This window comes from Sus scrofa, chromosome 7 (assembly GCF_000003025.6).
Source record: "Sus scrofa isolate TJ Tabasco breed Duroc chromosome 7, Sscrofa11.1, whole genome shotgun sequence".
Classification (NCBI taxonomy): Eukaryota; Metazoa; Chordata; class Mammalia; order Artiodactyla; family Suidae; genus Sus; species Sus scrofa.
Genome location: NC_010449.5, coordinates 41,674,742 through 41,699,082, shown reverse-complemented (window position 1 = coordinate 41,699,082; position 24,341 = coordinate 41,674,742). Strand labels below are relative to the sequence as shown.

Below are 24,341 nucleotides of genomic sequence, written 5' to 3'. Positions count from 1 at the left end.
GCTTTTCTTCCTCAAATCAAACTTCCAGCTCCCAGCTTCTGCCAGCTTCTTCTAGGCTTCAGATTGCCAACTTCTTCAGGGGCACCTGATGACTCTACAGCTGTAAAAGTCACATCTTCCTGCATCTCCAGGTCCTGTCATTTGTCATCCATGATGACAATATGGGAGGTTAGCCCTTGGAAAGGAAATCACCTCTACATCTAAGGATTTGACATGCGAAAATTTTTCTAGACATGCTTCCGTTTAAAAAAATCATGACGATAATAATCATCATGAAAACGTGTTTTCTATTTTTTTATACATGGTCCTCTGTGCTCTTGGGCCTCTAGAGTCATTTTGGAAGTGTTAGTGGCTCAGCCCATCATCCGCAGAAGAGAGATTGGCCTTGATACTTTTACAAAATCACCAAAGTAAGAAATGATCATGGAGGAGTTCCCATTGTGGCTCAAGGGTAATGAGCCTGACTAGTATCCGTGAGGACGTGGGTTCGATCCCCGGCCTCGATCAGTGGGTTAAGGATCCAGCATGGCCATGAACTGTGGTATAGGTCGGCAGTTGCAGCTCCAATTCAGCCCCTAGCCTGGGAACTTCCACATGCCACTGGCCCTAAAAAATAAATAAGTAAAATAAATAATAGAAAAAGGAAGAAAGGAATGGTCTTGAAATGGCTGGGGCATTGGGCTGCAGGTACTCAGAATCAAAGTTGCAATTAAGAGCATCCCTCTCCAGGAAAACTAGGAAAGCAAGTAATAGGAGGGTTACATTCTGCAGAGGCCACACAGACATGTCTGTGTTCTGAGGTTTTAACAACCCAGAGAGACAAACAAAATTTCCAAGAGAAAGAGAATTCTCAAAAGGAATTTCCTTTTGAGGCCTGACCAAATGTTTATATCTTTAGGATTTGGGATAGAATCATTTTTAAAAGTAGGATCAGAGTTCCTGCTGTGTCACAGTGGGTTAAGAATTCAACTGCAGCAGTTCCAGTTGCTTCAGAGGCATGGGTTCAATCCTGGCCCAGGACAATGAGTTAAAGGATCCAGCATTGCTGCAACTGTGGCACAGATTGTACCTATGGCTCAGATTCAATCCCTGGCCTGGGAACATCCATGTGCCGTGGATATGGCTGTAACACTTTTTTAAAGACGTAGGATCAGTACTCATATTTATTTCAGAGCTATAGATTTCTTCCTCTATCATATACTATGTATCATAAAAATATTTTACACAAGCACAACTTATATATATACGTACATAAAAATATATACGGAATACTATACAGGGTTGTCGAGAGGATTAAATGATATCATGTACATATTGCTTTTTAAAACATTAATAGAGTTGTCTAGGAGTTTGGTTTTTATTTGTTTTAATAACTAGGCCAATTGATTTCTTTATAAAAATATTGCATTTGAAAGAGCCTAAAGGATCCCTGATATAGAGAAGTTTTCATGTAGTTACTGAAGACATGAAGACGGATGCCATAACATAGGAGTTAGCATTTTATTTTATTTTATTTTATTTTATTTCATTTTTATGGCCCAGTCCATAGCCCATGGAAGCTCCTGGACCAGAGGTCCAGTCGGAGCTGCAGCTTCAGGCCTACGCCACAGTTAAGGCAACACAGGATTAAGCTTCATCTGTAACCTCCATTGCAGCTTTTTTTTTTTTCATTACAGTATAAAGATTTACAATGTTATGCCAAAATAGTATTTTGTATATATCCACAGAATTCGGATATTTTTTTTTTAACGGCCACACCCATGGCACACCAGGGATTGAATCTGAGCCATAGCCACGACAGCTATGGCAACCCCAGATTCTTTAACCCACTGTGCTGGGCCAGGGATGGAACCTGCATCTCCATAGTGACCTAAGCCCCTGAATTTGGATTTTTTTTTTTTTTTTTTTTTGGTCTTTTGTCTTTTGAGGGCCGCACACACAGCATATGGAGTTCCCAGGCTAGGGCCTAATTGGAGCTGTTGCTACTGATCTATGCCACAGGCACAGCAATGTGGGATCTGAGCTGCGTCCTCAACCTACACCAGAGCTTGCGGCAACGCTGGATCCTTAACCCACTGAGTGAGACCAGGGATTGAACCCACAACCTCACGGCTCCTAGTCGGATTTGTTTCCATTGTGTCACGACGGGAACTCCTGCAGTTGGATTCTTAACCCACTGTGCCACAGTGGGAACCAAATTTAGTTTTAAAGGCAATCTTCATGGGGGACCAAAAGCCGAAGTTCGTTATTGGTTGGAGTTAACCCACAAGTGTTCTCTGTGCAATTGTGACTCTCCACGCCAGGTTTCTGAGTTTAACTAGGAATGTATCTTGGGTCCTGGGCTGAAGAGTGTCCATTGGTTTTTCTTTGGCTTCAAAAGAATGGCTGAGAGGAGGAAACATTTGGAGAAAGGGAGACCCAGGGTGTGCCAGCCCCGTGCTGGCGTTGCTTAAATCTTCAGACCCATTTAGTGAGAGCGAGATTCCTACTAGATTGAGTTGCTGGCTGCCAGCTGAGAATTCCTGACCTTTCTGCAGACCTGCAGGCGGAGTGTGCTGACCCTTTTGGATCTGGGTTCAGGAAATGCTGTGCATTCTCCAGACTGAGGAACAAATTGGGGATTTTCCTGGCTTAATCTCTCTTAGGATAATTTGTGGCATCTCATGCTTTGAGCAGACAGTGGTAGTGACAGAGCAAGAAGAGAAGCCTGGATACTTTCTGCTAGGTGTTGCTTGCTTGCTTAACCACCTCAAAAGGGAGACCTGATTGGAATGGAATTAGGGATTTTTTGTTTGGTTGGTTTTTTTGTTCTTTGTTCGTTTGGTTTGTTTTTCCTTTTTCAACCACCTCCCTAGTTTATGGAAGTTCCTGGGTCAGGGACTGAATCTGAGCCAGGTCTGTGAACTATGCCGCCACAGCGGCAGAACTTTTAACTCATTGCACCAGGCAGGGGATCAAACTGGCACAGCCACAGAGACAAACTAGATCATTAACCCACTGCACCGCAGCAGGAACTCCAGAATTAGGTTTTATTGACCTATTAGGAGACAGCTGCATAGATGATAATCTTTGAACTTATTCTAATCAGTATTATCATTTCTACCTACTGTTTCAGAATGGCCAGGCAATTTGCCAGGAGTCTTCATACAGTATCTCACTCCTTAAGAACAATCCTGCAGAGAACATTGTGCCCCTAAATTATAAATGAGCAAAGCATGCCTCAAATGGGTTCAGAGGCCTCCCAGGTGAGAGATTTCCACCCCAGCTCTCTCTGGTCCACATCCAAGCTCATGGTTAAGAGTCAGTTTTCAGGAGATCCCGTCATGGCACAGCGGAAACGAATCTGACTAGTATCCATGAGGACACAGGTTCGATCCCTGGCCTCACACAGTGGGTTAAGGATCTGGCATTGCCATGAGCTGTGGTGTAGGTCACATATGCAGCTTAGATCTGACATTGCTGTGGCTGTGGTGTAGGCCGGCAGCTGTAGCTCCAATTAAACCCCTAGCCTGGGAACTCCATATGCCATGGGTTCAGCCCTAAAAAGACAAAAAAAAAAAAAAGTCAGTTTTCCGTATGCATTTCTGGCTCTTGCTTATGAGATTCTATGCCATATATTTTTTTTTTTCGTCTTTTTGCCTTTTCTAGGGCCACAACCGCAGCATATGTAGGTTCCCAAGCTAGGGATCAAATCCTAGCTCTAGCCGCCGGCCAAGGCCAGAGCACAGCAACTCGGGATCCAAGCTGCATCTGCGACCTACACCACAGCTCACGGCAATGCCAGATCCCCAACCCACTGAGCGAGGCCAGGGATCAAACCCGAAACCTCATGGTTCCTAGTCGGATTCGTTAAACACTGAGCCATGACAGGAACTCCGATTCTTTTTTTTAATAAGTAAAGATGTGTTTCCAACATTTATTTAGTACATCTTTATTAAGTAACCGCTGGGCACAAAGAACATAAAACATGCTGACTGCCTGCTATCAACTTTTAATCTGGTTGTGAGGATAGGTTATACACACACCATAAGTTCAATTCAAGTTTATAATATTGAAAGCAGGGTCTGGTGCTGCCTGGTGGCTCAGCAGGTTAAGAATCAATGATATCACTGCTGTGGTCTGGTCACTACTGTGGAGCATGCTTTGACCCCTAGCCTGGGAACTTCCATGTGCTGCAGGCTCAGCCAGAAACAAGACAAAACAAAAATGAAAGCAGAATCAGCTCATACTCTGAGTCTGCAAAAGGCAAACTCCAGCCAAGAAAGTGGTAGGAGTTAGAGACGTAGGTCTGGGCTAAATGTAAGTTTCTAACAGAAATGACCAAAGATGGATTGGACTGTCTTATAGGAAGGTGAGTTTTGTGTTATGCAAGGCATTTAAGCCAATCAGGAAAGGCATCTAGCAGCATTTGTGGAGGATGCTGTTGCATCTGATGAGTGACTACCATAGCTGTAACCACTCTAAATACCGTAAATACCCTAAAATACCAAAAGACTTGTCAATGTCTTGATTCTGTGAGTCCTTAGGTCGGTGAGCATGCATAGGCTCACAGAGTGACCAGGAAAGAATTGACTGAGGTTGAGGCATAAAGAACAGATGTGGGACAGAAGAAGGGAGGAGGTGGGAGCTCCAGGAAGAGGGTATTGGAGGAGATTAATGAATGGTCTGGGGCTTTTTCTGGTGTACCTATGGTAGGAGGAAACTTCATCCTCTATAACCACACTTAGAGGAAGGTTAGGCAGCTATTCTCTGATTCTCGGAGCAGCTTTGTAGTGTCTGGGCGCTAGCATTACTGTCTTTATCTTATGAGGAAAAGAACTTTAATTTTTTTTTTTTTTTTTTTTTTTTTTTTTTTTTAGGGCAGAACATGGTATATGGAAGCTCCCAGGCTAGGGGTCAAACTGGAGCTGCAACCGCCAGCCTACACCACAGCCACAACAAGGCAAGACCCGAGCCACATCTGTGACCTACACCACAGCTCACAGCAACACCAGATCCTTAACCCACTGAGCCAGGCCAGGAATCGAACCCACATCCTCATGGATACTAGTCAGTTTCATTACTGTTGAGCCACAATAGGAACTCTCAGGAAAAGAACTTTCCATGGGGCTGACTTTGATGATGTGAGCATATGATGAGCTAGTAGAATTGACTCTTTTCTCCAGACTTCACAGCCATGTTTTATGCCGTGGTATGGCCTGCCCTCTCCTCCATCCACACCTGCCCTATAAAAGCCACAGCCTGGGGTTCTGGCCATTTTCGTCCATGTGAACCACCTTTCTAGAACCTAAAGGAAGAATGGGATCTCCCTGATAATAGTACAGTAGATCCATGTGATGCTGCCACATTGCTATCTTGAGAAGAGGTCAAGACTCAAGCAGAATTCTGTCGTGGCTCAGTGGTTAGCAAACCCGACTAGTATCCATGAGGACTCAGGTTTGATACCTGGCCTCACTCAGTGGGTTAAGGATCTTGCACTGGCACGTATTGGTCACAGAAGCAGCTCAGATCCTGCATTGCTGTGGCTGTGACATAGGCCGGCAGCTACAGCTCCAATTCAACCCCTAGCCTGAGAACCTCCATATGTCGCTGGTGCAGCCCTAAAAAGACAAAAAAAAAAAAAAAAAAAAAAAAAAAAAGAAAGAAAGAAAGAAAGAAAAGAAACAATGGGAATAGGTATCTTTTAACTGCTACCGGGGTTTGCGGCTGGGGGGAGACACAGGAGAGTCAAATCTTAAGCCATAAAGAGACATTGTCCCCTTTGGTCAAGAGAAAACCACACCACCCTCATTCCTCCTGGGGGAAGTCAGCAGACTTTACTCTCTGGCAAGTGGGAGATTTCTTTCCCTCTTTCTTTTTTTTTTTTTTTTTTTTTTTTTGCACTGGGTATTCATTCATTTATTCCGCAAACATTCAAAATAACATTCTACACCAGGGATCAACTAACCATGGCCCATGGGCCAAATATGATCTGCTACCTATTTTTATTTTTTAAATTGTTTTATTATAGTTGACTTACAATGTTCTGTCAATTACTGCTATATAGCAAAGTGACCTGGTTTTATTTACATATATATACACACATATATATATGTATAAACATATATATATACATTCTTTTTTCTCATATCATCTTCTATCATGTTCTATCACAAGTGACTGGATATAGTTCCCTGTGCTATACAGTAGGACGTTAATGCTTGTCCATTCTAAATGTAACAGTTCCTACCTACTAACCCCAAACTCTCCGTCCATCCCATTCCCTCTCCCTCCTCCTTGGCAACCACACGTCTGTTCTCTATGTCCATGTGTTTGTTTCTGCTCTATAGATAGGTTCATTTGGGCCATATATTAGATTCCAGATATGTGATATCATATGGTATTTGTCTTTCTCTTTCTGACTTGCTTCACTTAGTGTGAGAATTTCTAGTTGCATCCATGTTGCTGCAAGTGGTATTATTTTGCTCTTTTTTCCCCATCGTGTATAGGTACCACACCTTCCTAATCCAATCCTCTGTCAATGGACATTGAAGTTGTTCCCATGTCTTGGCTATTGTGAATAGTGCTGCAATGAACATAGGGGTGCATGTATCCTTTTGAGGGAGATTCATTTCTGCATCAACTTAGGCTGTGACTTTTGAGAAGCTGTGATGCCCATTAGAGTGGTCAGGCAAAAACAGTATTGTTTGCTTAAATAGCTGTGATTAAGACCAAGCACAGCTTGTCAAAGTTTGTGGCCAACTTTCCAGAAATGTCTCTAAGATAAGTACCGTGTGGCCGGCAGTGTTTTAATGGGAAAGGAGAGGGGAAATCCTGGTTGGTGTGTGCCTCCCAGACCTGCCAATAGGGCCTGCCTCGGGGACACTGATGACACCCGGATGGTTACCTTCCACTGGGTCATCAGTGAGTCAGAAAAGTTCAGACAAACAACGCCAGGGTGAAGGAGCCCGAGACAAAGAAAACACATTAAACTGTCTGGAATCAGATGGTCCAGAGGCAGCCAGGGAGCATCGAAGGGCCTCTAAAATACACATTCACACCAAGGTGGAGGAACCATCCCTTGCCTCCTGGGTCTCTTGTAACCTGGGGCAGGACAACCAGCATCCTTTTCCCAAGCTCTGGGGTCCTCAGGTTTGAAGGAGGTGAGACAGACAGGCCCCCCCAACCCTGGGCCTGCCTGTGAGCAGAGTGGGCCTCTGATCCCACCCTATGGGCTGATCCCAAGCATCTGGGCTTCTTCCCTTAAACTCAACACTCCTGGGGCATTACGGGGACTTCGGGCCCAGCGGCGAGTTTGTGTTCTGCTTGCCTGCAGGACCACGATCCTCTAGTTGGGGAGGAATGACCCACACTCCCCCAAATCAGGAGGCTCCTCTTCTGCTCCTCTGCACACCAGCCACAGACGTTGCTGCCTCGAAGTTTTCGCCCTTGTTTTTTCTTCCCTGGAGTGATTTTCCCCAGATCTCTGCATGCTTCACCCACCCCTTCATCCACATTTGTGCTCGACTTTTACAACTTTCTAATGAGTCTGCAAAAAAGAACACTCCCCCCCGCATTCTGCCTGCCACTCTGTCTCTTCATCCGGCTTTATTTTCCCCTACACCCTTTAGAACCACCTGACGCTGAGGTTTGAACTCCTTGTGTGCCTCCTGCCTGAAGGTGACAGATCCATGAAAGTAGAGCTTTGCCTCTTTTTTGTCACCTGTGTCCCCAGCACCCAGCACAGAGCCAAAAAGTAGGCAGTAAAATATAAGAGAAGTTACTTCCAAATCAACAAACCAAGGAAAAACAAATAAAAACCTAGCGAGGCTTAATGTTAAAATTTGTGCATGTCAATAGCAATGATTACCATGTGGATTTCTAAGATCTTTTTTTTGTTTTTGCTTTTTTAGAGCCGCACCCGCGGTATGTGGAGGTTCCCAGGCTAGGGGTCTAGTTGGAGCTGTAGCTGCCAGCCTACGCCACAGCTACAGCAACGCAGGATCCGAGCCGCATCTGCAACCTATACCACAACTCACGGCAATGCCGGATCCTTGACCCACTGAGCGAGGCGAGGAATTGAACCTGCGTCCTCATGGATGCTAGTCAGATATGTTTCCACTGAGCCATGAAAGGAACACCATTTTCCATTTATGATTAATAATTTTGCCTTTAAATTTGATTTCAAGTTTTACTTTGCAAATTGCACATCAATTCTAAAGACACATTTACCAATGCATGCATTTTTTTTTTCATTGTACTTTACAAAGTGGCCAAGTTCATTGTCACCTTCCATTTGAGCTGTGGCAGAGTATGATGAAAAGAAAATAGACCTTGGAGTCAGAAAAATGTGATTTCCAATCCCACCTCTAACATTTGCTCTTCATGAAGCTTTAATGCTTTAAGGCCTCAGTTTTCTCATCTGCAAAATGGGGGTATACACACTGTCCTCAGGGCCCCAGAAATGGCCAGGTAATGAGCAAATGGCAGCTGCTGTTAGTATTGTTGCTTTTATTACAATTACCTTTGATCCACTGGGTGACAGTGAATGAAGAGGAGATATCGGCTCCCTCCAGGAAAGAGAGGAGAATGAAAGGAAACAAATGTACTTGAAGACTGTGTGACTGCCTCTGTAGGAAAATCCAGACAGACCATGTCAGGGCAGAAAAGGGGTCTGAAGACAAAAAAGCACAAAAAACAAAGTTAAGGAGTTCCCATCGCCGCTCAGTGTTAATGAACTTTGCTAGTATCCATGAGGATGCAGGTTCGATCTCTGGCATCACTCAGTGGGTTAAGGGTCCAGCATTGCCATCAGCTGTGGTGCAGGTCGCAGCTGTGGTGTGGGTCACAGATGCGGCTTGGATCCCGCGTTGCTGTGGCTGTGGTTAGGCTGGCGACTACAGCTCCTATTCGACCCCTAGCCTAGGAACCTCCATATGCTGCGGGAGCGGCCCTAGAAAAGGCAAAAAAAGACAACAACAACAAAAAAAGACAGGCAGGGAAATCATGCTGGGATCAGACTCGGGGAGGCGACAATGCAGGTGATAAAGTGGGTGGTTCTGAATGTACTCATCTGAAAAGCAGCTACCGTCCAGGAAATCCTGTTTACATTCATGGGAGGAGAGCAGACTGACCACAGGAAAGAGGATCTTGGAGCTTCTGAACGCTCTGGAGGGGATAAACATTGCTGCGTTACTTTTCAGGAAGAAGGTGCTCAAAGGCAGACCTGGTAGATAATCTTGCAGCTGCCCTCCTTGCAGACGTTCCCAGAGGGCAACATACTGTGTCTGGGGTTGGGATCATTCTGATGAAGATTAGCAGATTCCAGGAAGCTCCTTTTCATCATAGAACCATTTGCAAATCAGAAATTAAACAGGAAATTCAAAGCCACGCATAGTATCATGACAGACTGAGATGCCACATTGGCTTTTAAAAGTCACTGCAATCTACCTGTAAAGACATTTTTATAAGGAGGAAATTTACGTGAAGATGCATTCCTAATTTTAACAACACGTGCGCAGACTTTTTTTTTTGGGGGGGGGGGCCTCATTCGCAACTGCAGCATATGGAGGTTCCCAGGCTATGGGTTGAATCAGAGCTACAGCTGCCAGCCTACACCACAGCCACAGCAATGCGGGATCTGAGCCACATCTTCAACCTACACCACAGCTCATGACAAGGCCGGATCCTTAACCCACTGAACAAGCCCAGGGATCGAACCCATAACCTCATGGTTACTAGTCAGATTTGTTTCCACTGCACCAAAATGGGAACTCCCAGACATTTTAAAAAATAGTTTGAATTGTTAGAGCAAGTTGAAAGATACCAAAATAATTCTCTAGAAGTTCGGTGAATAAAACTAAAGGTCTAGACAAACATAGTTTAAGAGTTCCCATTGCAGCCCAGCAGCTTAAGGAGCTGACGTTGTCTCTGTTAGGAATCGGGTTTGCTCCCTGGTCTCGCCCAGTGGGTTAAGGATCCAGAGTTGCTGCCAGCTACAGTGTAGGTTGCATATGCTGCCCGTGTCTGGTGTTGCTGTGGCTGTGGTGTAGGCCTGCAGCTGCAGCTCCGATTCGACCCCTAGCCTGGGACCCTCCATATGCTGCAGGTGTGGCTATAAAAAGAAAAGAAAAACAAGACGTAGTTTACAGTTCTAAGAGGACAAGTATTACTGTTTTCTGCAAAAAACATTAATCAGTTGGAGTTTCACGTTGTAAACTTACTCCATTTTAGTGTTTTGAGTAAATAATCTTTGGGATATTTAAAACAATCTGGCAATATTATGGGGAAAATCCTTTGCCCTTTTCGAAAACAGATACAGAATTTTAATGTTATAACATTAAATACATATGTAAATATATACATAAAAATACATTTGCAGGTTTTCTATTTTAAAGAGTTCTGCAGATAATCACTAATCATTCCCTTATTTGACTAAGTGACAGTCAAATGTCATCAGCTGTTGACTGACAACTTGTCTTCTCAACGTAGCTGCATAAAAAATTCTCCTGTTCCCATTAACCAAGCCCACAGCTTCTGCTCTGGTTATACGTTTCAGCCAAGAATGAGCCAAAGATTCTGGCAGTGATGAAGGCAGAATCAGTGACTCAACCCAGAAATCACAGATTCCACAAGAACTGATTGAGCACGTGTTAATTACGTGGTGAGCTCTGTGCCAGATGGAGTAAGGCCTTGAGAAGTAAAAGCGGCAGTTCCTGCCCTTGAGAAGCTTACAGCCAGTGACCCAGGCATGATGCAATATCGGAAACTGGGAATGTTCCAAGGAGTCCACTGTCGGGCTTGCCTGGAGGGGGAAGCAGACGCGTCTAGAATGCCAGCCAGTTAACCAGTCTGGGGACAGGGGGCATACAGAGTAAGAACAAAGAGCCCGCACTGTGTGCCTAGGCTGAGAGCAAAGAGAATTCATTAGTTAACTTTTTCCCAGCAGTCTGCAAGCCCTGCCTCCTTGTTCCATTCTCAAAATACATGGGTGCCCTTTGAATGGTGTCAGACACATACTGACTCATTCTGGTGGGCCAGGACCGTGGCTTTGATTGTCTAGACGGTTGCCAAGCCTCATCCTGCTTCTATTCTTGTCCCATTATACTCCATTCTCCACACAGCTGTCCTTGGCCTTGGACACCAAGGAGGGGTGTGGGAATGAAGAAGACGGACAAGTCCTGAGCTTGGCCTGTGAAGCTCTCAGATGGCTGAAGACCCCAGTGCTGAGACCAGACTGATCTGCTGCCTTTCTCCTCTAAACAGTAAAGTTGTAGACAGGAAGCTCCATGGAGAGGGGGCTTAGCAGTAGTCTGTAAACCAACTCTTCTTTTTCTCTAAAGAAGTTCATTACCAAGGGGAAGGAGAGGGAGTGGGTGGGACTGGGGGCTTGGGGTAAATAGATGCAGAATGTTGCCTTCGGAATGGATCAGCAATGGGATCCTGCTGTGTGGCACTGGGAACGCCATCTAGTCACTTATGATGGAACACGCAATGTGAGAAAAAAGAATGTATACATGTATGTGTAACTAGGTCACCATGCTGTACAGTGGAAAAAAATATATATACAAACACATGATTTTTAAAAAACTAATTTAAAAAATCTTTTTTTTGGCCACGCTCTCGGCATGCAGAAATTCCCAGGCTGGGGATTGAACCTGCTCTACAGCAGTGACTCCAGCAGCAGCAGTGACAACACCAGATCCTTAACGGCTAGGCCACCAGGGAACTCCTGTTCATTAGAAATTCTTAAAGGTTGATGTGTCCGGCATCTGTGTGTTCCTGTCATTGGTTCTAAGTGATAAAATGTCCATCATTGTCTCTCTCTGCCGCACCGCCCCCCCCCGCCCCCGCCCGCAAGTTCTTACCGCCTGCGTGTGCTTTCATTCCAGTTGCCATGCATCCTCCTCCAGCTCCAGAGTTCACGGTCGATATTGAGGTCAGTTTTGAAAATGCCTCCTTCCTGGAGCCTATCAGAGCTTACCTGAACAGCCTCCGTTTTCCAGTTCAAGGAAATGACACTGACCCAGCCACCAGGATTTTGAATATTGAGGTGACAACAGGTGAGTAAATGACCCGTTGCTTTAAATAGGAAGAGGGTCGGGTCTAACAGGAGAAAGACCGTCTGAGCTCTGCTATCAGAGCGAAGGATACTTTGTGAACAAGTGGTCCAACTGGCCTGATATGAAATTTGCTGATTTCATAGCCTTCCAGGGCCAAGTCCCTATTGGTAAACTCTGCAACCAGTGTCCTTATTTTTATTTATTTATTTATTTATTTATTTATTAATTACTTTTTTTTAAGGGCTGCACAGGTGGCCTATGGAAGGTCCCAGGCTAGGGGTCTAATCCGAGCTTCAGCTGCCAGCCTACACCACAGCCATAGCTATGCAGGATCCAAGCCACATCTTTGACCTATGCCACATCACAGGCCAATGCCAGATCCCTAACCTACTGAGCAAGGCCAGGGATCAAACCTACACCTTCATGGATACTAGTTGGGTTTGTTACCACTGAGCCACAGTAGGAACTCCCAGTGTCCTTATTTTTAATGGTGACCAGTTATTTGCTTGGTGTTTTGTGTGTTTTGCAATCACAAAGTGGTCCCAAGATAGGCTAATGACAAACCACAGGGTCTTCTTAACCTGGACAGTCAGTGGGTATAGCAAGGACTAGTTCTGATACTAACAAGTAGCAAGTTCCCTTCTTTTTGGCAGTGGAGATCAAGAAATAGATCAAGAATCCAGTCACATGTCTGGATCAGAAGCAAGGCATTAAGCTGACCTTCCCAGATGGGAGGGTTAGGATTTCTGGTCACAGACTACCTTTCAAGGTCATGTTAGCTCTCTTATGTCTCTGAACTATCATCTGTATCCCACAGAAGCTTCGAGATGGGACTGCCCCCTGTCCTAGCAAGGTGACGGCTTTGCAAGCTGGAAAAGCACTAGGAGTTGTTTATTACTCTGAAATAGAGGCAAAGAATAAAATTCTCATTTTGCAAATTCTCCTGTTTTAAATAGTCTATCACAGGGAGTTCCTGTTGTGACTCAGTGGTCATGAACCAAACTAGTATCCATGAGGACTTGGGTTTGATCCCTGGCCTCATCAGAGGGTTAATGATCCAGTGTTGCCATGAGCTGTGGTGTAGGTTGCAGATGCGGCTCAGATCTGGTGTTGCTGTGGCTGTGGTGTAGGCCGGCAGCTGCAACTCCATTTTGACCTCTAGCCTGGAAACTTCCATACACCTCAAGTTCATCCCTAAACAAGAAAAAAAAAGTATCACAGTATCAGTCTGTGCATCTTAATTTTTAGTTCTAAATACATGCTCCTTGAATCTAAGCTAGCTCTCTTTGGATGCCATTTCCCACCAAGTTCTACATCGTTGTTAATTTCCTTTAGTTTTTGGTTCACGGATGGATGCTTCTGTGAGTCCTCCAGCAGCTGAAAGCTTATTCCGAGGTCCTGAAATGCATGTGCACACAGGACTCTTCTGAAAGACGTCTCACAAAACTAGTCACTTTGGAGCAACACAGAAACACCCTTCTACATTCTCCCTCATCACAGCTCTTCTGCCTTTAAAATTATTTCCCCTATGAATGGGGGAAAGCTAATTGATAGATTTTTTTAATCAAATCTGTTTTGCTTCCTCAATTTTTATTTTTATTTTTTTGCTTTTTTTAGGGCCATACCCATGCATATGGAGATTCCCAGGCTAGGGCTCCAGTTGGAGCTGCAGCTGCCGGCCTACACCACTGCCACAGTAACACCAGATCCAAGCCGCATCTGCGACCTACACCACAGCTCACGACAATGCCGGTTCCTTAACCCACTGAGTAAGGCCAGGGATCGAACCTTCATCCTCATGGTTGCTAGTCAGATGTATTAACCACTGAGCCACCATGGGACCTCCTTCCCCAATTTTTTTAAATGGAAACCTTTCATGTGTCTTTGACAAACTAGAAAGCAAACCGAGTAAACAAAGCAGAGTTGACCTCAGAAAGGAGGTGAAGGGGTAGTGGATAATGATTCATGATTCATGTCTAAGCACCCCAAAGTTTCCCATTCCCATCTTCCTGTGCCTGCCCCACCCGTTCCTCTAGTACGTGTCAAGTGATTTGCTTTTGTTGACTAGCTTGTGATTACGAACAGTTGAGCTTTAGTTGTGAGTTTGTGATACATATACTCAATGTAGACATCTTTTTTTTTTCAGTGGCCATACTCAGGGCATATGGAAGTTCCTGGCCAGGGATTGAGTCCAAGCTGCAGCTGCAGCCACACTGGATCCTTTAACCCACTGCACCGGTCTGGGAATCAAATGCATGCCTCTGCAGCAACATGAGCCGCTGCAGTCAGATTCTTAACCCACTGTGCCACAGCAGGAACTCATCAGTGTAACATCGAAACAAACTCTCTCTGGTTTATTTTGTTCTGTTGGAGGAGGCGTGATGTTAAGAAACTCCACTATTTATACCATTTAAAAGTTTGTTAACCCGATTTCACATGTTGGCTAAATGAGCTTCTCTTTAGGAGGCGAACAAACTTGGACAGTTTAATTTATCTTGCCTGCGAGTCTGGTTCTTCACAGGTTGAGAGGATGAATGGTTAGATGATTCACTGGGGGAGTCTGAAGCTTGTGGATTTCAGGATGGGAGTGAGGGCGTAGAAGGATGGAGAACGTGTGGGGGGTGTTATATGGGGTAGGGGAGCCTGGGGAGAGTTCACCTCAGAGAAGGAGTTGACAGTTTCTGAGAGTCAGAAATCCTGGGGGAGCTTAGCTGGGTGGCTGAAGCTCAAATGTCTTATGAGGCTGTAGTCAAGCCATCAGTGGGAGTTACAATCATCTGAAGGCCCAATTGGGGCTGGAAAACCCACTTCCAAGTTCTCTTGCGTGGTTGTTGGGAGGCTTCAGGTCCTTACTAGTTATTGGCTGGAGACTCAAACCTAACCATGTGGGCCTCTCCATGACATGTCCTCATCAGTGCAGCTGGCTTCCCCCGGAGCAAGTGATGAGAAGGGAGGCAGGGAGAAAATGCACAATGAAGAGGGAAGTCAGGAGTTCCCGTCGTGGCGCAGTGGTTAACGAATCCGACTAGGAACCATGAGGTTGCGGGTTCGGTCCCTGCCCTTGCTCAGTGGGTTAACGATCCGGCGTTGCCATGAGCTGTGGTGTAGGTTGCAGACGCGGCTCGGATCCCGAATTGCTGTGGCTCTGGCGTAGGCCGGTGGCTACAGCTCCGATTCAACCCCTAGCCTGGGAACCTCCATATGCCGCGGGAGCGGCCCAAGAAATAACAACAACAAAAAGACAAAAGACAAAAAAAAAAAAAGAGGGAAGTCACAGTGTCTCTTATAACCTAATCTCAGAATTGATAGCCCACCACTTCTGCTATATTCTATTGGTCAACAGATCAACCCTAGTACAATATGAGAGGAAATTATAAAAAGTCGTGAATACCCAGAGTCAGGGATGGTCAGGGGTCATCTTGGAGGCTGGTTGCCATACACTCTAAGTCTGGGAATCTCTTTATCACATTGTCACTGTAGGCAGCCCCGGGACAGCCTGAGTTGTCATCTTCTAAATGGCCATGCCTAACAGCAAGGTGACGCATACAGGAATTGTGGGAATCTCGGAAGTACTACGGAACTTCCCAGAAGACAATATGGAGTTGAGTTAGGGTTTCCTACAAGTATAAATACTTGTGATCTATAAATACAAAGGTGGTGACCATCTTCTCTCTCCTCACTGTTCTGGTGATGCCAGTCTGCAGACCGACTAGAAATGAAATCTGGTGCTCCTGCGAGACAGGCTATAGGTGGCCTCAGGAACGGTGCCTCCCCCATCTCACTTGTCAAGAGCATGATGGCTCCCATGCCGGAAGTCCTTGCAGTTGCCTTAAGGGACTGCCTCCCGAGGGACCTTTCTGCCAGCTCCAAGGAGGTAAGCAATTGCTCACTGAATGTTTGTTTGTTGAGTGGCTATTTGATATCAACTCTAGCAAAAGTCTCTCTGCCCTGTGTGTACTCAAATGCTAACATGAGATTTTTAAATATCACCCTGTGTTCTTCAGGTGCTGTTACCCTGAGAATGTCAGTCAGACTCAATGTGGGCTTTCAAGAAGACCTCAGGAACTCTTCCTCTGCCCTTTATCGGTCCTACAAGACGGACTTGGAAACAGCGGTAAGTTTTGGTCCCAGGAGCTTCTTAACCACCAAACTCTTTGGGCTGAACTGAATCCATTGCATTTACAGTGGGCAGTTTGCTTAATTCTCTCAGAATGTATGAATGTATGTCGAAATTATTTCTTGACATCTGGGATGATGAATTAAGAAGCGCTCAAAACAGACAGTGTTCAGGGAACAGCTTGACATCATCTTGACCTACAGGTGGAACTTTTCCCAGGACAGGATTGATTCAGGTAAAATTTGATGGCGTTGGGAGTACTCGTTGTGGTTCAGCAGTAATGAACCCAACTGACTAGTATCGTGAGGATGCAGGTTTGATCCCTGGCCTCACTGAGTGGGTTAAGGATCCGGCATTGCCATGAGCTGCGGTGTAGGTTGGCAGCTGCAGCTCCAATTCGACTCCAGCCTGGGAACTTCCACATATGGAAGAGACCCTAAAAAGCAAAAAACAAAAACAAAAAAAAAAGTAAAAATGTGGTGGCATCAACTCACTGAAAACTGAGGCCCCAAAACCTGGCTAGAATCATCAGAAGGTGCATTTCTATTCGTCTTCACATACCAAGTGGATGAAACTCTAATATCTTTTGGGCACGCCAGCCCATGTCTGGCACAGAGGATTCCAAAACCCTCTATACTAGAAGTCCCCAGGCATTCACACTGAAGGCAGATGTAAATTTCCTCATGTGAAAATAGAGAATATTCCCCCCAGTGCAAACTGTGTGCCAGATATTATTCTAAGTGCTTTACATTGGATTAATTCATCTAAACCTAAATGCTTTGTGTGAGTCAGCTTATTTGAAACAGACTAGTGTACCACTGGCCTGTTACAATTTACTACAGGTGGGCTGAGGTAGTGTCTCCCCTTAACTTTCTAGGAGCCCAAACCCCTGCCTCAGCCAGGAATAGCCTCCCACTTACACCAAGGAGCCACGCAAATATCACCATTGTTCCTGGGTGCCATGACAAAGCGCTGCTACAAAAGTGCTCTGAGACATCTAATGCATATGCATTTCTGTGCATAATCGGCACCTAATTGTTCTGAACAGAGTGAGAATCCCTCTCCTACACATGTCCCTGGTACTAAGTTACTTTTGAGGAAAAAGATAGTTACATAGTAATCTTCGGATCCCACCCAGCCAGCCACCTAACACAGTGCTTGGCACCTCACCTCTGCCTGCAAAAGTCGCTTGATTCAAATTGAATCTCTGGTGGGGTTGGTATTCAGGGAGACAGAGTGGAGGAAAACCATCAGCAAAAACCCCATTGGCTTAACCAAAGCTGCTATATGTTAAGCGAGGGATTGTGAGGGATCTGGCAGTGTGGCAGCTGCAAGAATGTGTTTCATAGATTTCCAACTACAGGGAGGGTAATTGACAAGGGTTGCAGCGGTTGCCCTGGTAACCCGTGGCAGTGTTTTGCTGCCCGCCACCAGTGAATGAGCAGGGCAGGTCTGTCTAGCAGAAACGGGACTCCTCTGAAGGCTGTATGGAACCTCCCCAGGCTCGATCTAGGATGATTTCATCCAGCTTACCCTCTCATTTAATTTCACCCGGGTCTGATGGCACTCCTGCCTTCCTCGCTGCCTTCCTATTTTTTCCCCTTAGGCATCTCTCTAAGTAAATTTTTTGCGCTTTTAACCTAGCGTTTGCTTCCCAGAAAACCCAGAATGACCTAGGTAGATAGGAGTTATTTCTCCAAAGATCAGTCAATGCGAGCACTAATAAAACATACAGGAGACCATTTTACCCAAGGTGATCAGAGTCAATTAACTCTTGTTTCAAATTGTTTGACACAGCTCTCAGAGGACCTTGAACCATGACACTTGTCTTGCTTTGTTTTCCAGTTCTGGAAGGGTTACAGTATTTTACCAGGCTTCAAATTGGTGACTGTGACAGGGTTCAGGTAAGAATGCTGTAACTGGATCATTTTTGTCCAATGGCAGAAACCAACATGCTAGTGAAAAAACAAAAGTCCCTTTGAGGGGCACGATTTGGGACGTTCAGTGGGGGAAGTTGGAAAAGGTGAAGACATGCCAGGTTCCCATGGCTTAAAGGATAAGAAAATATTGAGAACAGTAACTCATCTTTAGAGATATACCTACTTAGAAGGAAAATGAAAAAAAGACTTGTGTTCATTCTATACATGCAAGAATTTTGCAAACAGAGACAAGGAATAATGTTTGCCATCCAGGGAGGTCAGAAATATCAAAATAAAAATGAAATAATGTCATGCAATGATGATGCCTTTATTCAAAAAAAAAAAAAAGGAGGCGTTGCCATTCAGCAGGTTAAGAACCCGACTATATCTGTGAGGATGTGGGTTAATCCCTGGCCTTGCTCCATGGGGGAAGATCCAGCACTGCTGCAAGCTGAAGCATAGGTCACAGACTCGGATCTTGGGTTGCCATGACTGTGGTGTAGTTGGCAGCTGCAGCTCTGATTAGAACCCTAGCCAGGGGGTGGCTGTAAAAAAAACAAAAACAAAAACAAAAAAAAACATTGACCAGCCAGGCTTGACTACAGTGTTGCCTTTTGTGGTCAAGTGCACAAAGTACAACACTCTCCTGGGGTGAGGCGCCCTAGCAGCCTTGACTGGGTGTGTGCAATGTTGCAAAAAGTTAGTTGCCAGTTCAAAAAATTAAGAAGGTTTTCCAGAACATTCAGGATTTTGGCATCACTGGATATTCGGCAAAGCTGATAACAGTGTGAAAACAGTCTCTGCGTGGTGGCTGCAACCCTCAGACCAGCTTATGGGACTCAGTTCACTCCCCCCACCCCCATCTATTCCAGCTGCTTATGTTGTCTATTCACAGACCCTTGAGTGTTTGAGCCTCAGACTTTCAACCAGAGCTTGGAAATGGGTGGATTTTAGTGAACCCTGGAAGATAAAGGTTCCCGGGCTGTTCTCACCATTTTCTTCTCTTATGCAAATAAACCATGAGAAGCTAGACTCTTCCAGATCACGTATGGCTTTACTGAACTGGGCGATCTCCATGCAGGCCCGGAAGTGTGGTTGTGGCTTATGAAGTCACGTCGACAGCAGCGCCACTGGAATTAATGCGTAAAGCGAATGAGCAAGTAACCCAGAGCCTCAACCAGACCTACAAGCTGGACAGCAGTTCCTTCCACATTACTTACAGTAGTAAGTAGAACAGAGATACATTTCCTATAGATACATTCTATTTCAATACAGTAATGGTACCTATCATTATGCTTAAACATCACCTTACAACAAACTCCTTGGAACAGACTCACCAGCTTCCGGCCCAGGGCTTTAGTGCCATCTCCCCATCTCGGGCCAGTGCAGATCCTCCTAACACAGCTAATGTCACTGTAGTTGTTGGATGGGAGCTTCCAGGATGCAGAGATGTCACCAGGGGGCCACAGAGCCAGCTGGGTTTAGAGATTTTTTTTTATTAACAGAACCCAAAACATCCAAAAAACAGAACTAATATGGTGGGGGGGGCTATTCATGAAATGCATTGATATTGACTAGGGGACCATTGTGATTTCAGTGCATTAGTTCTCAAAGGGTGGCCTCCGGATCAGCTGCACTGGCGCCATCTGGGAACTCACTAGAAATGCAGATTCTTGGGGCCACCCCAAGCCAACCTGGGCCAGACTGTATTTCAGCAGGCTCCTCCAGTGATTCTGATGCATAGAAAGTTTGAGAACCACTGCTTGTGGGATCAAAGAAAACTGGAACATTAAAAGTAGGGGGAATAGGTGGCCTCAAAATGCAGACTAACCCAGAAGCAGTGCCAGCAATACCACATATAGCTGTGGTAAGGTTAAATGTTCTCTCTCATTTTAGAAATGGGAAACAGAAAAAAAATTAAAAATTAAAAAAAAATGGGGAACAGAGTTGAACTCTGTTGCCTATTAGGTGGTTGGACTTACTGTTTCTCAGGGGATAGGAAGGGGGGCCAATGGACAGATGTTTGGTGGGCAGGGTCCATGGTTCCAAAGTAAAGGTGATTCCTCTTTTTCTAAAAAAAAAAAAAAAAAAAAATTTAATTATAGTTGATTACAGTGTTCTGTCAATTTCTGCTGTACAGCAAAGCAACCCAGCCATACATAAATACACACTCTTTTTCTCATATTATCTTCCATCATGTTCTATCACAAGTGATTAGGTATAGTTCCCTGTTCTGTACAGCAGGGCCTGATTCCTCTTTGAAACAACATGATGGGAGTTCCCATTGTGGTGCAGTGGAAACGAATCTGACTAGTATCCATGAGGATGTGGGTTCAATCCCTGGCCTTGCCCAGTGGGTTGGGCATCTGGCATTGCTGTGAGCTGTAGTGTAGCAGTGAACTATAGGTCACAGATGTGGCTTGGATTGCACATGCTGTGGCTGTGATGTAGGCTGGCAGCCATAGCTCCGATTCAACTCCTAGCTTGGGGCTTGCATATGCCACAATTGTGGCCCTAAAGCAAAAGAAAGAAAGAAAGAAAGACAGACAGACAGACGGAAGGGAGGAGGAGGAAGGAAGGATGAAAGGAAGAAGGAAGAAAAAAAAGAGAGAGAGAAAAGAAATGATCGATGTTGTCGTGTCTTGAGCTCAGCTCAGGAGGGGCACCCCTTCTCAGGAGTGAGGCCATCCTTGCCACAGGGTCATCTTCTTTCCCTTTATATTCTCTGCCAGTATTTTAGACATCAGATCCTTTTGAAAGATAAAATACTGAAAGGGATATGCACAATGGTAAGAAAGTGCTGTAACATAAGCAAAATAAAAAGTCAGAATGAATAAGGCAGACATGATATAGGGGAAAACGGAAAATTTTTTTGTACCTCGATGACTTTTATTATATGTATAGTTAGTTGCACAATGATCATCACAACCAAATTTCCCAAACCCCCAGCCCACCCTAACCAACTCCTCTCCCCCGTTAATCTGTCTCCTTTGGTAACCATAAGTTTTTCAAAGGCTGGGAGTCACTATCTGTTCTGCAATGAAGATCATTGCATCCTTTTTTTTTTTTTTTTAGATTCCACATATAAGTGATAGCATATGATGCTTGTGTCTCACTGTCTAACTTCACTTAGCATGATAATTTCTAGGTCCATCCATGTTGTTGCAAATGCCATTATTCCATTCCTTTTAATGGCTGAGTAATATTCCATTATGTATATGTACCACATCTTCTTTATCCACTCCTCTGTCGATGGACACAGGTTGCCTTCACGTCTTGCTATTGTATATTGTGCTATAGTGAACATTGGAATACATGTATCTTTTCGAGTGATGGTTTTCTCTGGATAGATGCCCAGGAGTGGGATTGTGGGATCAAAGAAAACTGGAACATTAAAAGCAGGGGGAATAGGTGGCCTCAAAATGCAGACTAACCCAGAAGCAGTGCCAGCAATACCACCCCTTTGACCCCTAACAACACCCCGCAGCTAGCAGATGCTTTGGCAGGAAATTTTGTTTTCCTTTTTTTTTTATTTTAATTATAGTTGATTTACAATGCTATACCAATTTCTGCAGTTATATATATATATTTTGTCTTTTTAAGGCCACACTCGCAGCATATGGAGTTCCCAGGCTAGGGGTCCAATTTCACCACAGCCACAGCGATGTCAGATCTGAGCCGCATCTGCGACCTATACCGCAGCTCATGGCAACACCAGATCCTTAACCCACTGAATAGACCAGGGATCGAACCCGCAACCTCATGATTCCTAGTCGGATTCGTCTCCGCTGCGCCACGACGGGAACTCCTATAATTTTTTTTTTTAATTTGTGGTTCTGAGGGTGTGGAGCATATTAGGCCCTAGCATACATAAGCTTCACTCATAATTACTCTTTCCCCCAATTTTAGCTGTGCTGAAGACAGTCAGCCATTTATAGGAATAAGTATTCAGCAGTTTTCCTGAGCAGTTTTTCCTGAGCAGTTTTCCTGAGTCAGTCCAAAAACACAAAAATGCTCCGGTGTCCCTGGCTTACTCTCTAGAAAGCCACGAAGTCGTCGTGAGTGGCACTCGCGCCCCCTTTTGCAGAAGATCTATATCTCCCTTTGCCTTTCAAAGCCTAGTTTGTGGTTCTAGTTTGTGGTGTAGCCTCAGACCAGCAAACATGAACTGCAGTCACATGCAACTCCACCCAGGAGCTCAGACGCCAGCCTGCTTTCCACAGGCTTGGTGGGGTTTATCCCAAGTACAAAGATCCAGAAACGTCAAGTAGCTGGGTGGTCTTTAAAAAAATCATGATTATAGCAGATGGCAAGACTGAGGCATGCAAGGGAGAGGAAGAGAAAAAGAAACAAACAAACAAAAATCCTGAATGGACGAGTGGGTATCAGGAACTTCTTTTGAAGTCCATTTTCCTGAAACAGGAAAGGCACGTGGCAAGCGTCGGAATAATCCCTTTTATTTTGTTGCATGTTAATGCTCTGGTGATGTTGCTAAATCAGCAGGCTCCCTTAATTAGGACACTCTCTTCATTTCTTTTTTTAAATAGAAGCACAGTTGATCTCCATTATTGTGTTAATTCCAGCTGTACCGCAAAGTGATTCATTTACACATTCGTGTTCTTTCTTACTCTTCTTTTCCATTATGGGTTTTCACAAGCTGTTAAATACAGTTCCCTGCGCTGTATAGTAGGACCTTGTGATTTATCCATTCTATATATAATAGCATACCTCTGCTAACCCCGGCCTCCTGCCCCCCAACCCCCTCCAACCCCCCCCGGCCCCCCGCACCCACAAGTCAGAACACTCCTTTCATTAATCACTCCCACAACATGTATGATCAATTCCATGTAACCACGTGATGCCAGCACTTCCCTGCACTGTCGCTATGAGCAGCTTGGTAATGAAAAGAGGGACACTGTTATTGTATCTTTTCTCCGTGAAGCCCATTTTCTGTAAATTAGATATTATTTCCATTTTACAGGTGATGCAATGGAAGCCTAGAAATGGTAAATAATTTGCTCCAAGCCACATCAGCATAAGTTTATTCATAAAGTAAATCTTTTTGTTACTGTATGAAACAAAATTTGTGTACTTTCCCTGTCAGTTTACGATGTGAAATATTCACAGACGGCCTTGCTTCCTAATAGGTGAATGTGGTTTTCTGAAATATTATTTTATTCAGGAGCCTAAAAAAAAAGATAAGAAGTGTTAAGATGCCTTGATATTTCGATCAGAGCATCATAACACCCCATGTTAATTCCATGGTAATTTAGCCCCATGTTTACTATATGACAAGGGTATAGCCTGAGCATGAAACTCCATCCAAAAGAGGCCTCACAGAGCCTCCTTCCCCAGCTCCTCTGATTTTTTTCAATCCATGGGACTCATGAAGGACAAAGTACAGCTTAAAGGGGAAAATCTACATGGTGTCTAAGCAAAGGACAACCATAAAAACACATACAAAAATAGCAACTACTGTGTTTTATTTCTATTTGTGAAATGGCTTAATATCATGTTTCTCCAGAATTTTACTGTGAAAAAAATGTTAAGAGCTGGTCTTCCTCCAAATCACCTCCCAAGGTAGCTTTTACTGTCCTGTTTTCCTGACAAGGGAGTTGAGGCTCAGAGACGCTAAGCAAGTTTCCCAGGGCCACACAGCTATGCCTGGCATAGAACAAGGAATCAAATCCAGGCCTGTATGTTTACACAGCTTCCACTCTTATGGACCCATGGGTACTAGGTCTTTTAAAAAATTCTTATTTCCTGGAGTTCCCATTGTGGCTTAGTGGTTAACGAATCTGACTAGCATCCATGAGTACCCAGGTTCGCTCCCTGGCCTTGCTCAATGGGTTAAGGATCTGGCATTGCATGAGCTGTGATGTAGGTCACAGATGCAGCTTGGATCTGGCATTGCTGTGGCTGTGGTGTAGGCCAGCCGCTACAGCTTCGATTCGACCCCTGGCCTAGGAACCTCCTTATGCCTCAGATACAGCCCAAAAGAGAGCGAAAAGGAAAGAAAAAAATTCTTATTTCCCAAGCACACTTTATTGCAAAAATTAATTTGTTTTCCTGCTTTTAATTCATCAAAGACACAGGACAGAGCTTTTGGTCAGCATGAGGTATCAGTTATTGGTAAGAAGCCATTGATATTTTTTGAGTCAATAGCAAAGAAACCTGATGCTTAAGTTAGCTAGCACGGCTTTTTCGTAAGCATATGTGCAAATTTCTACCAGATTATTTGAAATATTGAAAATAGCTCTGGGA

At 44.6% G+C, this 24,341-nt stretch overlaps 1 protein-coding gene across 1 annotated transcript in view; it reads left to right on the top strand.

The window, feature by feature from the left end:
* The window catches only part of ADGRF5 (adhesion G protein-coupled receptor F5), a 129,167-nt gene that overhangs the window by 70,340 nt on the left and 34,486 nt on the right, over positions 1-24,341 (top strand). The window contains 5 exon segments of the mRNA XM_013978015.2: positions 11,871-12,041; positions 15,739-15,915; positions 16,046-16,155; positions 18,004-18,062; positions 19,159-19,301. Of these exon segments, the coding sequence (XP_013833469.2) occupies positions 11,871-12,041; positions 15,739-15,915; positions 16,046-16,155; positions 18,004-18,062; positions 19,159-19,301 (660 nt within the window).